Source organism: Culicoides brevitarsis, chromosome 3, assembly GCF_036172545.1.
Source record: "Culicoides brevitarsis isolate CSIRO-B50_1 chromosome 3, AGI_CSIRO_Cbre_v1, whole genome shotgun sequence".
NCBI lineage: Eukaryota > Metazoa > Arthropoda > Insecta > Diptera > Ceratopogonidae > Culicoides > Culicoides brevitarsis.
In genome coordinates this window covers 23,501,562-23,516,978 of record NC_087087.1, presented here as the reverse complement: position 1 = coordinate 23,516,978, position 15,417 = coordinate 23,501,562, and the positions used below count along the sequence as shown (strand labels likewise).

At 30.3% G+C, this 15,417-nt stretch overlaps 2 protein-coding genes across 2 annotated transcripts; both read left to right on the top strand.

The window, feature by feature from the left end:
• Nucleotides 1-8,664: 8,664 nt before the first annotated feature.
• Nucleotides 8,665-9,191, top strand: LOC134835376 (uncharacterized). The gene is made up of 2 exons (XM_063850253.1): nucleotides 8,665-9,109; nucleotides 9,166-9,191. Exons 1-2 carry the CDS (start codon nucleotides 8,665-8,667, stop codon nucleotides 9,189-9,191), a joined length of 471 nt encoding a protein of 156 aa, XP_063706323.1.
• Nucleotides 9,192-13,271: 4,080 nt separating this feature from the next.
• LOC134835717 (uncharacterized) lies at nucleotides 13,272-14,504 on the top strand. Its single transcript, XM_063850643.1, has 3 exons — nucleotides 13,272-13,326; nucleotides 13,382-13,898; nucleotides 14,461-14,504. The coding sequence occupies exons 1-3, from the start codon at nucleotides 13,273-13,275 to the stop codon at nucleotides 14,484-14,486; spliced, it is 597 nt and encodes a 198-aa protein (XP_063706713.1). The 5' UTR covers nucleotide 13,272; the 3' UTR covers nucleotides 14,487-14,504.
• Nucleotides 14,505-15,417: the final 913 nt, after the last annotated feature.

Below are 15,417 nucleotides of genomic sequence, written 5' to 3'. Positions count from 1 at the left end.
TATGATGATGGTGATGATCATTGTGATGATAAAGAAACAAGAAAAGTTTGAGAATATTTTTTTTTTGGAAACGTTCGCGTACATTGCATGGGGCATATCGTAGATCGTAGACATGCAAGTTAATGCAACAGCGTGCAGAGTCAGAATTATTATGGATAGAGAATTGTTTTTTTTTTCGGGGATGACGTCCAAGGTTTTGAGGACAAAAAATTCAGTTTTACAAATGTTAATAGAAATTAACGAAATTTTCAATATTTAGATTTTGTAACTATTTTATATTTTTTCCTTAAAATATTTCTTTTAATCCAAGCTAGACTAAGTAGATTTAATCTTGTAATATAAAAATATTGTCTAAAAACCTTTAAAAATTTATGGAATTAAAAATAAATTATATTTTCCCTCTTTTTGATTTTTTTTTGTACCAAATTATTTCTTGAATTCAAACAAGTCTTTCGCATGTCTGAAAAATGAAGATATTTAAATTTAAAAAAAATATTTTTTTAATTTTAAGTTAATTGAAATTAACATAAAATAATTATTAAATTCGAATTAAAATTTAAAAAATAATTTAAACTCCCTATTTTGAAAAAAAAAATTAAAATATTTAACTTTATTTTATGAAACTTTTCAATTTTATATTAAAATGATATTTTTCTGTTTTTTTTTCCTTGAATTTTCTTACATTAAAAGTAGAATAAGTTTAATTTTTCCTCAGAACCAAACTCATTTTCGATAATTATATTTGCCCAAAGATAATGAAAAAATCATAAATTAAGTCAATTTCATACATTTGTTCTATAAATTTTAATTTTTTAACAAAATTTCCTATTTTTCTCATAAAAATTCAACATTTCTGGTTTTTATTAATTTTCTAGCTTCCCGCATTTTTTCCAGGACCATCTTATATTTTAAAATTTCTAGAAAAAAATAATCAATTTTGTAAATAAAAAAAAATAATTATTTTCCTTGATTTTCAAAAAAATTTCGAGCAAAATTTACTTTCTTTATTAAGGCCGCTCCAAATAAAAATCAAAAATAAAGTCCAAAATTTTTAAAAATTAAATGGGGGGGGGGCAAAATAAAAAAAAAAATTTTGAAATACTATTTTCATACAAAATGACAAAATTTTTAACTATTTTTAAACGTTAAATATTTTTTATGAATTATCTTTTTTGAGATTTGCTAATTTAAAATAGATTTCAGAATATTACATATTGAAAATTAAAGAGAAAAATTTATAAAAAATAACTGTCAAAAAAATTTGAAAAAAAAATTCAGTAATTTTGGAAAAAAAAATTTAAATAAGAACATTTATGTTAAATTACGATTTTTTAAACAAAAATTATTAAAAATTTAAAACTTTTAAAAAAATTTTTTAAAAACATCTTGAAAAATTATGAAAATACACCTAAAAACGGCAATTTTTCATGAAATTTTTAACTTTTTTTTTATTTTGCCCCATTGGATTTTCGACTTTTGAAATGGGGCATCGGACTTTATTTTTGATTTCCATTTGGAGCGGCCTAGATTCTATTTAAAATTATATATTTTATCTTAGTTTTTATAGTTTTTAGTAAATAAAAAAATTACAAAGTATGAAAATGTTAATTTTTAAACTTATTTTCTTAAAAATATTTCTATCAGTTCTACTATGTTTTAAAATTTTGAATTATTTTTTATTTTATTTGAGAAAATAAATTATTTAAAAAAAATTTAACACTCGAATTTACGGATATTTTATTGATCTTCACAAAATTTATCTTAAAGTTTCTACAACAAAAAAGTTTTAAATGACCTTACTCAGTACAATTTATTCGAACAACAACTTTTTGCTGCACAATTTATTAGACACTATTCATCTCAGTTCATTTACCTTCATTATCATTACAATTAAATCCATCGCCAACAAAAAAAAGGCATTCCAAGGTTCAAACTTCATCATCCTGGACGTCATCATTGCACGGCATGACCGAGAGTGATGTTGCTGAAAAATATTCGCAAATGTGATTATTCTTTGGTTTTGTATAGTTTTTTTTTTTAGTGTAATAATATACCTACCTACTCCTGCTCTATATGTTGTGTGTACCTTCTATCTGCCTGTTCTATGTGGTATAGTCTCTCTCGGCGTATAGCTTGCTGCTTTTTTTTTGTGCAACAAAACAACCGAGAAAAGGTGAAGTCAAATATAAGACGAAGGTGAACAACCTTCAAATAATGTTTTTGAAACTTTAGAAACAAGTATTTTAAAGTAATATAATGTAACAACGCCAAAAATTCTATGGATGCGAATTATACTGCGAGAAGATTCTACAAAATTTTTTTTTCGGCAATGCATTTGTGTTTGTGTGTAAGTATCTTAAATTTATATCTATGGCTTTTATTATTCTCTTTTTTTTTGTTTTTTTTTTCGAAACAATCAAGAAATTTGGGCAAAGCTATTAGATTATTGTTCGATTATATTAACGAAACGAAAAAAAATATGAAACAAAGGATGCTGCAGGTAATGAATAAAAATTGTTTTGTATTATTTGGACATGCATCATAACGTTGATGTATTTTTTTTTCGTATGTTATACACATAAAAACACAAAAAAAGTATTCAAACAAAAGGCCTCAAGCCATTTTTTTAATTTAATAAAAAATTAATTGCTAGATTATTGCATTTTTGCTAACGACATTAATTATATTTATTTTAATTTATCGGAACCGCTAACAACGCTACATTCGCATGACAAAAAAAAAAAGCAAAAAAAAAATTCATGAAATAATAATAATAATAAATATATAAAAAAAATACATTTTTTGCACATTTATATACCTATTACGCGCGTTCACGATCGTCGTCGTCGTCATCATCAGCATCATAGACACTCACTCACATGTGACACGCGGGCACAGCAGTCACAAATAGCTAAAGTGCTTTTTAAAATCGCACACACGTGTGTGTGTGTGTGCATTGACTGACCAAGTAGGTCCACGGTGCCCGATACACGGTATTTAGCGCATGAATTTAATGAACATTTTTGCATTAACATTAAAAAAAAAATCGGCAAACCAACAAAAAAACGAACACATATATTTTTGACTAAAAAATTATATATTGAATAGATTTAATCACAACAAAATATAAAATGCTGATGATGCCCACATGCATCGTACTTGTAGGTATAGGCAAAGTGGTGGCACGGCATGTAGTGTGGGATAGAAGTTTGTTTTTTTTTGTGAACATTTTTGGGTGGAAAATTTCGTTTTTTTTTTGTGCGCGTTTTATTTTCAATTTTTTTTTTTCTGGTAGTGATGTTTTGTGGTATGATGATGTTTTTTTTTTTTGCTTTTTTTGCATATAGAGGAATATTTTATTATATATTTATTTTATTATTATATTGGCCATCATCCATACCATTTTTGCCCGTAATAATAATGTGCATCCCGTGTGCATTGATGGCACCGCGTGTGTGTGAATATTATATTATTTAAAAAAAAAATGCAATTCAACGAATAGAATATACATTTGCTGCTGTCCGTGTGTGAGCGGCGGAAAAAATTGGCGAAAAATTACACTACATTATGTTTATGATAAATAGAAATGTGTAGTTTAAAAATTATACGAACGGTTTTTTTTTTTGCATGTGCATGATGCATTTTTTTTTGTTGTCATTGCATTATTATAGCGCGTGGAGTGAGTGGGTTTGGTTGAAGTGACACTGGAATTGGGATGTTCGCAGCCAAAAAAAAGGTGGAGTTTCGAAAAAAAAATCATTTTTTGACCAAATGTGTCCACGAATATATATATATTTTTTTTATATTTAATAATATTCGTGCATTATAAATATTTTGTTGTTATGTGATGATATCAAAATGCAGTTTCTATGGTTATAAAATATGTATGATAATATTTTGTTCAATCGTTTTACTTTTTTTTTCTGTTGTATTTTAATTTTTATTTTTTTTTGTACTTTTTTTTTGTTGTTGTTGCCATTATTGGTAAATAAATATTTGATGCTATAAAATTAATTGCTTTTTTTGTTATGCAGCATGGAAGGGACAAGGAGCTGACTACTTTTATATTTTTGGAATGATTCACACAGATAATGTTGAACAAAATTGTTTTGATTGCCTTATAATTAATAATATGGACAATGGTCATCTTTGCAAAGAATTGATAGTCAGTTATTTGTTTATGTAGGTGCTGACTCTCTACCATATACTTAAAATTTCTCTTATAAAGGTCAACTCTCAAAGTTTCTCCAATCACAGTAAGTCTACTTTGATCAATAGGTACTGACGACCAGCTCGAATCCTTGAAAGCAAATGAAAGAAATGTCTGGACAGTTTCAATCATGTTCGAGTGAGTTATTATACAAATAAAAATAAATAAAAAAACATAATATTAAAAAATGTATTGTTTGAAGTTTTCAACTTCTAAAACAAATTTATATTGAAAAAAAAAATAAAAAAAAAATCAAACGATAAAGTATGAAGTTCCTTATGAGAGGGAGACATTCATATCATAAAAATTCTCGCTGAGCTTTTACCAAACTGACCAACATGATATAAATTTTGGGCAATTGTGTTGAATCTGAGAACTTGGTTTCTATTAATCCCTTTCCAATCAACAATAATGAGCATTCGACAATTTTTTTGTTTTTGTTATTGTATTTTATAAGCTTTAATTGAAAACTGTTGCCCAAAATTTATATCATTTTGGTCAGTTTGGTAAAAGCTCAGCGAGAATTTTTATGATATGAATGTCTCCCTCTCATAAGGAACTTGTTTCATGCTTTATAGTTTGTTTATTTTCATTCTCATCGGATTTTACTTGTTTCATACTTTATAGTTTGATTTTTTTTTTATTTTTTTTTTCAATATAAATTTGTTTTAGAAGTTGAAAACTTCAAACAATACATTTTTTTATATTATGTTTTTTTTATTTATTTTTATATTTTTTAATATTTTTTTTAATATTTTTTTAAAATATTTTTTTTAATATTTTTTTTTTAAATATTTTTTTTTTTATATTTCATACTTTATAGTGCTAAATACGGTTTTCCAAAACTATAAAAAATATAACTGCTGAAATTTTTTTAGTGGTAAAGAAAGAAGGAGTTATGTAACATTCCTGTGATTCGCAGGCAATTTTTTCGCGCTAAATATGCGTCGAGTCATAAGAATCACTTTTTTCCATGAAACATATGCTCGGAAACGCATAGTTTTGGCGCTAACCCGTGATTCCTCATTTTTGAATGAAAATACAATATAAATTTGGTAAAAATGCACCAAATGACGTTTGAGTATTCTACTATGGATCATTAAATTCCTGCTTCATTCTCAGTCGAAGTAAAAGTACGTTTGATTTGTTTATGAAAAAAAAACTTTGGACGACAAAGAGTGGATATTCTTTGAGGTTTTCTTTGAGTTTTCTTTGAGGTAATTTGCGATTATCGGGAGCGCGTCGAATTTCCTGGTACCTAGGATGTCACGTACGGGGGTGTTTTTTTCGATTCCTATTTCTTCTAATTCGGATGCCAGGTCGCCTATCAGCAGGTGACAGTCCCACAGAACATGATCGATCGTTTCGTAGCTCATTCCACAGTCGCATTTTGGCGAGTCTATGATCGTGATGCGGTTTAGGTGGTCGTTGATGCGGAGATGGTTTGTGATGAGCCGGTTTCCCGTCACAATAGTCAATTATCTTTGAAATCTGTAAAAAAATAATTTATATGACTTATAAAGAGATCAATCTGACCCCTTTTTTGCGCATAGGGTTAAAATCATAGTGGATGTCAACTGAAAACTATTTTTTTACAGGTACCTATAGGTTGATTAATCTAATGATTTTCATGAAATGTAGCAGAAAATTTATTATTGTTATTAAAAGTTATTTTAAAATTTTTGAAACTTAACAACGGGATTTAATGAATTTAAACGATTTTTAATGATTTTTTTTAATGACCTATTCGTTAGTTTCGCCTATAAAAAATTAAAGCTCTTAATTTTGCCCTTCATTTATCTCTAGGCCTCCATCATGTTTAAACAAGTATTATTTTGCTGCATATTGGTCTCTGTCGTTCAATTAATCGAATCGGTAAACCTTTTCTTATCATTTTAAAATCATTTTCATTCAGCTTTCTTCTATTTTAGGCAAAGTTTGACCTTCATACAAAGTCATTTCGTTGCTACGACATCAATCCAAAAGCTTTTCGAAATCTAACGTGTAAAGTAAGGGTCACCCGTGAAAAGCCCACTGGAATTGTTTTAGTTTCAGGAGAAGCTCTTGGAATCAGTGACATGATTCTAACATTTACCCTGTACTATCGTTTCACCGCAGGATATCGTCCTTACATGTTCCAAAATTTCTCAGTGGATGTGTGTCAGTTAATGAATCAAACCGTTAAGCTCGATAACGGTGGACTCCTTCGGATGGCACAAGGCATAAAAGCTTCATATCCCGAAATATTTAAGGGATGTCCGTATAGTGGTCGTCTCTATTCTGGTTGGATAGATTCAAACAGAACCTTTACAGAATTAATACCGCCAGTTGTGCCAACAGGACGTTACAAGTTCTGGAATTGGTTGAGGTGGGCAAAAACTGACGAGTCAATCCTTCAAGTTGAGAGTCTTGTAGAAATTGTTGCTAGAAAGGAATACAGGCATATTGGTAAGGATTTTACTTTTTTTTATTACTAATATCTATTTTTTATTTTACTTACAGAATTTTCGATGCTTAATATGGGTTAAATGCCTGAAAAATAAAAAAATTATTTAAATAATTCTAAAAGGTAATTCAGCCCACTTGTGATTAAAAAGCTATCGTACAAAATTCAAAAGCAAGATAAAATAAAATTATATTTCAAAACCTCAAAAAACTAACTAATTTTAGGGTTTTTGATAAAGTCTCAAATTAAGCTCCAATAAAGTAAAAAGAATTTAGTTTTTAAGTCAAATGATTTTCTGCCCTGGTTTTATAAAACATTATTTTGTATAATATCATCTATTTTATTTTCTAAATTTTTATTGAGAATTAGATAAAAATCAAGCAATTTCAAAGCAACCATCCATAAATAAAAAATAATAAAATGGTTTTCAAACTCTATTCACTATTTAGTATTATCAACGGACTAGATAATAGAATGTTCAAATTACTAATTTCTCTTGTATTTAGTATTATATGGATTTTTCCATTTTCTGCAAATGCGGTATGGATATTTTAAAATAAAATATTAAAATTTTCTAACCTTTTGTCTTAGGGAACCTTTGATATTTACATGAAAGTTGTTCGATGCAACTCGACTAATCCACGGTTTATCACAAACATGACATGTCGTCTTAGAGTGACTCGAGAAACTCCAACTGGCTTAGTTAACTTGAAATTTTTTGCAATGAACGTGAGTGATATTAAGATGCATTTCACGTCGTATTTCCGATATACTGGTGGCTTTAGGCCTTATTTACTGGATATAACTGTAGATATTTGTAGTGTGGCTAAACATACAGCCACGATACTGCGCAATGAGTTCATTAAAAGATTTGCTGTAGTGATCATTAAAGTATTTTCTGATCTTCTACAAGGATGCCCTTATAACGGAAAATTAGAAACGAGTTGGATCGATGCAAATGCTTCATTTTCACCAATGATGCCTCCGGTTATGCCTGCAGGACGTTATAAAATGGCACATTGGCTGATATGGAAGGATAAAACGGCTGCTTATATCGAGTTTCAATGTGACTTGAAAGCAAAAAAAGAGTTTCGAGCTACGGGTGAGTTTTTCTTTCTTAATGAAAAGTATCTACAAAGAATAATGATTTAATTTCAGACTATTCAATGCTTAACATGGGATGAACTACTAAAAATATGAAAAAGCAAAAAATAAATAAAAATTTTATCTCAAGAACAATTTGTAGTACATTTTACTCATTTTTGCTTGAAAATTATTCGAATTGTATCAAAATCTTATTAAAACTATATAGGCATAATTATTTAATATTTGAGTAAAAAAATCGATTTGGCTGAAATTTCGTACACGGATAGGCTGAAATTTGCGAGATAAAAAAGCCTCCCACAATGATGAAGAACTTACCGTATTTGTTCAGTACAAGGCCTAGTTTTTCAACCAAATCGAATTTTTTATCTGTTAACTAATTATGACTATAGATAATTCTCATTATACGCAAAACTTTCCAATGAAGTATATAAAAGTAAAGTAAAATTATAAACTCCACAATTTAGTTTTTAATTTATAATATTGGTGATCAAAGGAATTTGGCTACCAAAAGGCACTTATATCATACTTTTTAGTACGTTTATATTTTGTTTTATTATGTTTTAATGTTTTATATTAAGTGTTTTTTAATTTCTAAATATAAATCGCGATTTAGATACAAATCAAGCAATTTTAAAACAACCATCCATAAAAATAATAAAGTTATTTTCAAACTCTATTCACTGTTAATATTAGCAACAGAATATTTGTAGAATGTTAAAATTCAGATTTTCTCTATTTTTTGGTATTATCTGGATTCTTCCACCTTTTTCAAAAGCGGTAAAAAAGAAGTGGTTTAATAAAAAAATATTAAAAAATTCATACCTTATTTTCTCAGGGAACCTTTGATATCTACATGAAAGTCGTTCGGTGCAATTCCACCAATCCACGGTTTATCACAAACATGACATGTCGTCTCAAAGTGACTCGCGAAACTCCAACTGGCTTAGTTTACTTGAAATTCTATGCAATGAACGTGAGTGACATTAAGTTGCATTTTATGATGTTCTTCCGATATACTGGTGGCTTTAAGCCTTATTTGCTGGACATAACTTTTGATATTTGTGAATTTGCTAAACATACGGCTGCTTTACTGTATAACGAGTTCCTTAAAAGATTTGCTCTTGTGATCACTAAAGAATTTTCGGATATCTTGCGTGGTTGTCCCTACAATGGAAAATTGGAAACGAGTTGGGTCGACTCCAATGCTTCATTTTCATCAGTATTGCCACCAGTTTTTCCAACGGGACGTTATAAAATGGCACATTGGCTGATATGGAAGAATAAAACAGCTGCCTACATTGAATTTCAATGTGATTTGAAGGCGAAAAGGGAGTTTAGAGCTACGGGTAAGTTCTTTTTCTATATGAAATTTTTTTTATATAAATGATTGATTTAATTTCAGATTTTTCCATGCTCAATATGGGTTGAATTATCGAAAAAGATACAAAATATTGCTTTTAAAAAGCTATTCGACCGCAATTTTCAGTATTTTGTCCCGGTTTGATCGAAAACATGCAGAAAGAAAAGAAAAAATAGTACAACTTTGAATATAACTAGTTAGCTAGATGTTATATATTCATCTATGTCCGATACTCTGATACTAAAAAAATTAGTCAACCCGTGGAATTCGTGTCACCCTTCGAAATTTTTTTTTTTGTCAATGAAAAACAAAATAACCAATTAATTTTTAAATAAATGAACTCAGTTCCACTCTGTGGCAAAAGGAAAAAAATCTTGCTGAACTATTTCTTGGACCCACCTGAACTTGAAGGACATCGGCTTAGAAAAATTTATAAGTTTTTGAATGAAATTGGACTGACTGATTAAGGTATCAGGACAGGTGAAGCTCGTAAGATCTACACCTGAGTATGCTATGACATTTTATCATAGCGATCACAATAGGTCTTCGGACCACGGTGATGCATCCTCGAACCTTACCTCACCTAAATGAAAATTTTGCCCAACGAGATGAGGCATTAATTGAAAATAACTTTTTCCATAGCTAGTATTTTTGCTCAAAAACCTTGCAATTTCTGACAAAAAATTTTCCAAGCTATATTTCGAATTACATAAAAATTGAGCAATTTTAAAGCAATTACAATGGATATAAAAAAAATAATAAAACGATTTTTAAACTCTATTCATTATTTAGTGTCATCTAGACAACATTAATAAAATGTTGAAATTCACTTTGTCTCTGATTTTTGTTCTTTTTTGGATATTTTTGCCTTCTTCCAAAGCGGTATGGATATTTATCTAAATATTTTAAGAAAATTCCTACCTTTTTTCCTAGGGATCCTTTGATATCTACATGAAAAGTGTCCGTTGCAATGCTACCAATCCACGGGTTATTAGAAACGTGACATGTCGTCTCAAAGTGACTCGGGAAACTCCAACTGGCTTAACCTACCTAAGATTATATGTAATGAACGTGAGTGACATTACCATGCATTTCATGATGTTTTACCGATACACCGGTGGTTTCAAGCCCTATTTGCTGGACATAACCGTGGATATTTGTGAAGTAGCTAAACATACAGCCACGATACTGCGCAATGAGTTCATTAAAAGATTCGCTCTTGTAATCATCAAAGTATTTCCTGAAATCATGAAAGGATGTCCTTACGATGGAAAATTAGAAACGAGTTGGATCGACTCAAATGCTTCATTTTCACAAATGATGCCACCAGTTTTTCCAACTGGACGTTATAAAATGGCAAGCTGGTATATGTGGAAAAATATAACGTCTGCTTATCTCGAGTTTCAATGTGACTTGAGGGCGAAAAAAGAGTTTCGAGCTACGGGTGAGTTTTTCTTACTTTTTCCCTGAAAATTATTACAAAAAAGTTAAAACGAATTCATTTTAGACTTTTCAATGCTTAATATGGGATAAAGGTGTTGCTATGCAAAGATCAATTGCAACTCACTCTACCATGAAAAAAGTGAAATAAAAAAATTTATCAGAAATTCATCAGCGGCATTTTTAGTTTGTTTTTTGTTAGTATTAAAAATGATTCAGTTTGGTCTACTATTGAATTATTTCTGGGTTATTTTGTCGTCAAATACTTTAATCGAAGCGGTAACTTATTTGTAAAAAGTAAAATTTTAAAACGCTATATTGAAACTTTTGCAGGCCAAGTTTGATGTTTTCGTGAAAAGTCTTCGTTGTTACGAGATTAATCCAAAAGCGTTGACCAACACATCATGCATTCTAAAGGTAACGCGGGAGAAGCCCACAGGTTTAGTATTTCTAAAAGGCACGGCAATGGGTGTTAGTGATTTTAACTTTCACTACATCATGTACTATCGTTACACGGGAGGATTTAAACCTTATCTATTGGATCTTGTGATCGATGTTTGTCCACTTATGAAGCAGACATCAGCAATGTTGAGCAATGGTTTAGTAGGACGTTTCATGGTAGAACTGAAAGGTGTATTTAAGGATATTTTTAAGGGATGTCCTTACGCTGGAGTTTTGGAATCTGGTTGGATTGATGGGAATGCGACATTTACACCTGTTTTGCCTCCAATACTGCCTCAAGGAAGATATAAGTTTGTACATCGATTGTCGTGGCACAAAAATAATGAAACAATTTGCATCATTGAGTATCAGATAGATTTCAAACCAAGAAAGGAGTTTCGAGATATGGGTATGTTTAATAAGAGTTGTTTAAAAGATACTAAGACTTTTTGTCTTATTTTCAGATTTTTCAATGCTAAATATGGGATAAATTGTTAATTATGTCTTTTTTGATAACTTGGAGTCAAATAAAAAAAACCTTTAGAAATGGTTTTTGATATCTACATCATTTTCGGAAGATTTGTTTTTACCGTATTCAATTTTTTTGAAAAAAATGCGGTATTGTGCTCGTGATGTCATCCGTCCGTCCGTCTGTGTGGTGTGCCACTTTAACTTTGTTTGAATTAGCAGGTTTGGCGAATTCTTTTCAAATGACAGATTTGACAGCATATTTAAAAAATTATCCGTTGGAAATTTGAATGAGTGTTCATCCGTTGGAAAATGTTGTCGATGAAAATTAGTGGAAAACTTCGGGAAAACTCGGAAAATTCATGAAAAGTCGGAAAATAAACGAATGCAATTCATTCTCGATTTTTTTTAAATGAGATGACATTTACCATCGTACGATTGAATATATGACGTTATTTTGCGAGTCATTAAAATATTATAAGTTTCCGTATGATAGTGTAAACATTATTTTTTTTAAATTTTTAACATTATACATTCGAATGCGAATTCTGGTGAACCTCTGTAACCCATTTTTTTCAACCTTGTAAGCAAAGCAATAATCACTCTTATTTGTTAATATTTCTTATTAGGTTAAATTTGAGGAGGCAACACCGCGGTCCGAAGACCTATTGTGTTCGCTATGACAAAATGTCATAGCATGCTCAGGTGTAGATCTTACGAGTTACACCTGTCCTTATAACTCGAAAAGACAAGAAAAATTAAAGGAAAACGATTGAAAAACTTAATGAATTTCTTAGTACATAATATTATTAATTTTTGATTTCATTGAAATTAGAAAAGTTTTTTTGAAAGGAGCGATACGAAATTATTGTAATAAATAGAAAGGGAAAAATACAAATAAATTATGAAATGACGAATGCTAAAAGCTAAATTTACAATATATTTTTTCAAAATGCGCAAGGATAAGGCAAAAAGTTTCAAATTACCTCGAATTTTCCGTCGAAAAGTCGCTTTTTCAATCCTTCCCACAGAATACGAGTCTGCTCCGTATCGAAGAAAACTTTCCCATCGCGGCTGTCGAGCCAATTAATTGTTTCTTCCGGAAGCCCAAAGATTATACGCTTATGCGTGGCTTCAGATTTTTTTTATTCCCGAGGATTTGTTTATGACGGCACTTTTAAGATTTTTCCGATTATATTGTTGGTTTTTATACACCAGTTGGATGTCATATATTACCGCTTTGCTCAGATCCAGTCCCGGATTACGCCACATCAAATAATTAAAAAGTGATTGTGTATTGAATTTTTTCTTCTCATTTGTTCTAATTTTTATTTTGAGAGTGCATTTCACCAGAACTGGTGCTTCCGGATCGTCTTCTGGCGCAGGCGGCTCTTGTGTGCCGACGTATAAGCTATCATTAACTTCTGTGAGAAACGTTTTAATGGAGTTTACCGTTTCAGAATTACCAACGATGACTTTCACGAAACCATTTCTTATAAAGTAACTCTTTAGTTCTTCTTGAGTTCTGCAAGGTACAAATGAATTCACATTATTCGATAGGTTTCTTCCTTCTTTTTACCAATATTTCATAGTTTTATCAATGAGTCACTACAAAATTACACTTTTTGCAGTTTGTTCTCTAGATAATCGTTTATCATTTTCAGATAATATCATGCTTAATATTGGTAAAGTATTTAATAAGTGACCAATTTTGCAGTTATGTATACATGAAAAAAATAGTGTTTTACGTTTAGGTTATCAAAAAAATATTAGCAGTCTGTTAACTGATTTTAAATCGAAATGTTCTCTATAACTTTTATCATTCTAATTTTTCCATTCATGATTACTAAAGCGGTAATACTATTTTTAAAAAATTTCTATTTTTTAATTTGTTTAACAATCATTTTAGGCCAAATTTGACATTTTTGTGAAATCCTTACGCTGTTATGACATCAATCCAAAAGCTTTTGAAAATGCATCCTGCATTTTGAAGGTTACAAGAGATACACCAACTGGTTTAACCAAATTAAAAGCTGACGCTTTGGGTGTTTCTGACATTTATTTAGAATTTTCAATGTTCTATCGGTACACTGGAGGGTTTAAGCCATACTTGCTCAGTTACTCTATAGATGCTTGTGATCTTGTGAAACACACAACTACGATAATTAACCATGAGTTTATTCGACGCTTTGTTTTTGCCTTTAAAAGTGATTTTGGTGAAATCTTCAAAGGATGTCCTTACAATGGGCATCTGGAATCTAGCTGGATGGATGGAAATGCATCATTTTCCTCAGTTTTGCCTCCTGTTATTCCGCAAGGACGATACAAGTTTATCATTCGTTTAAGTTGGCTCAAGCAAAATGAAACAATTTGTATTATTGAATTTCAATCAGAAGTGAAGCCTAGAAAAGAATTTCGAGATATGGGTAATTATTATTTTCTTAATGGTAACAAGGGACCCTCAAACTTTGGATAAATAATTATGTAAATGGTATGGCGTCATCCATTAAAGGCGTCGGCAAAAAAAGGGCATTTTTTGACCCCCACCCCCCCCTATAATCGTAAACCGTCGGAATCCAACAACCCCCCCTAATTTACGACGTGTTTTTTAACATGACCCCCCCCCCTCACTGAGAAGGAAATTTTTAGTACCAGTTAAAATTTCAATAAAAGCTCGTGAAAAATTTGAAAAAAAAAAACTCAATTAAATAAAAATTTGAATAAAAGTCTGAACTAAGTCTGAAATACTTCAAAAATTATTTTAAATAATTCAAAACGAAAAATTTTTAAATCGTGAATATGGCATATTTTTACGACGTCGTACATTTCTGTTTACCCCCCTCCCCCCCTCGTCGGAATCCGTCGTAAATTTGATGAACCCCACCCCCCCCCTAAACTGCCGACGCCTTTAATGGATGACGCCGTATTGAAAAAAAAGTTTGAGGGTCAAAATTAAAGTTAAAAGATTGAAAAAATTTTCATTTTCAGACTTCTCAATGCTTAATATGGGGTAGTTGGAGGTGCATTACGAGTTTATTTGTGAAAAATTATCATCAGTCTCAAACTAAAAGTGAACCAAAAATGTCGTTGTTTTTTTATTATTTTTGTTTTCGTTGATTTTGAATGAAACGGTTTCAAAGGCGGATGCATGGAGCTCTGAAGGGGGATGCCAAAAAAATTTGATAATAAAAAATTGTCTTTTTCGTCAATTTTCAGGTCTTTTTTTGTCAATTTTCGGGCCTTTTTTGTCAACTTTTTGGTATTTTTGCTATTTTTAGTATATTTTGAGCATCGTTGAGTTTCAATCTGATGTGAAACCTAAATATATTAACTATCAGATCCAATTTTAAATATTAAATGGTATTTTTTTATAAATTGAAAATTATTAAGACTTTATCTCTTATGTATTATTTTCTGAAAAACTCGACTAATAGCCGTTGTTTTAAAAAAAACTAAAAAATTTCAAATTTATAATGGATTTCGACAAAGGCGGATTTTGCGGTAGATGTTTGCGAATTGATGAAAAATGTTGCAGCGTTTAAAGGACATCCGTTAATGCAACGATTTGTAATGCCCTGATTTTGGGCATCCTTATAACGGGCATCTTGAATCTGGATTAAAATGGACTGACCCATTTTGCCTCCTGTAGTTCCTCAAGGACGGTAATCAATTTGGCCAAAAAATAATGAAACACTTTGTATGATTGAGTACCATGCTTTCACTAAATTTTCTTTATCCAACTAGTTTTGAATTGATACCTAATCAGGTTTTGTTTTGTTTCAGATTATTCTATGCTCAATATGGGTTAAATTCTAACATGGGCGTAGCGACTCTAAAATTTGGGTTCGGCGAAAAATGCGCATTTTGGGCTGTTGGCGTCCTCCTTCCCTAAATTGATCAAAAATTCCTTAAAGTTTTCGCTTTTTAAATTTATGAATTTATCTC

Bases quoted from the DNA above. Each gene is read 5' to 3' on its own strand.
- LOC134835376 (XM_063850253.1), top strand. From the start codon at position 8,665: ATGACATGTCGTCTCAAAGTGACTCGCGAAACTCCAACTGGCTTAGTT. The intron at 9,110-9,165 runs GTAAGTTCTTTT...ATTTAATTTCAG, and splicing joins AAGGGAGTTTAGAGCTACGG to ATTTTTCCATGCTCAATATG.
- LOC134835717 (XM_063850643.1), top strand. From the start codon at position 13,273: ATGTTCTCTATAACTTTTATCATTCTAATTTTTCCATTCATGATTACT. The intron at 13,327-13,381 runs GTAATACTATTT...CAATCATTTTAG, and splicing joins CATTCATGATTACTAAAGCG to GCCAAATTTGACATTTTTGT. The intron at 13,899-14,460 runs GTAATTATTATT...TTTCATTTTCAG, and splicing joins AAAAGAATTTCGAGATATGG to ACTTCTCAATGCTTAATATG.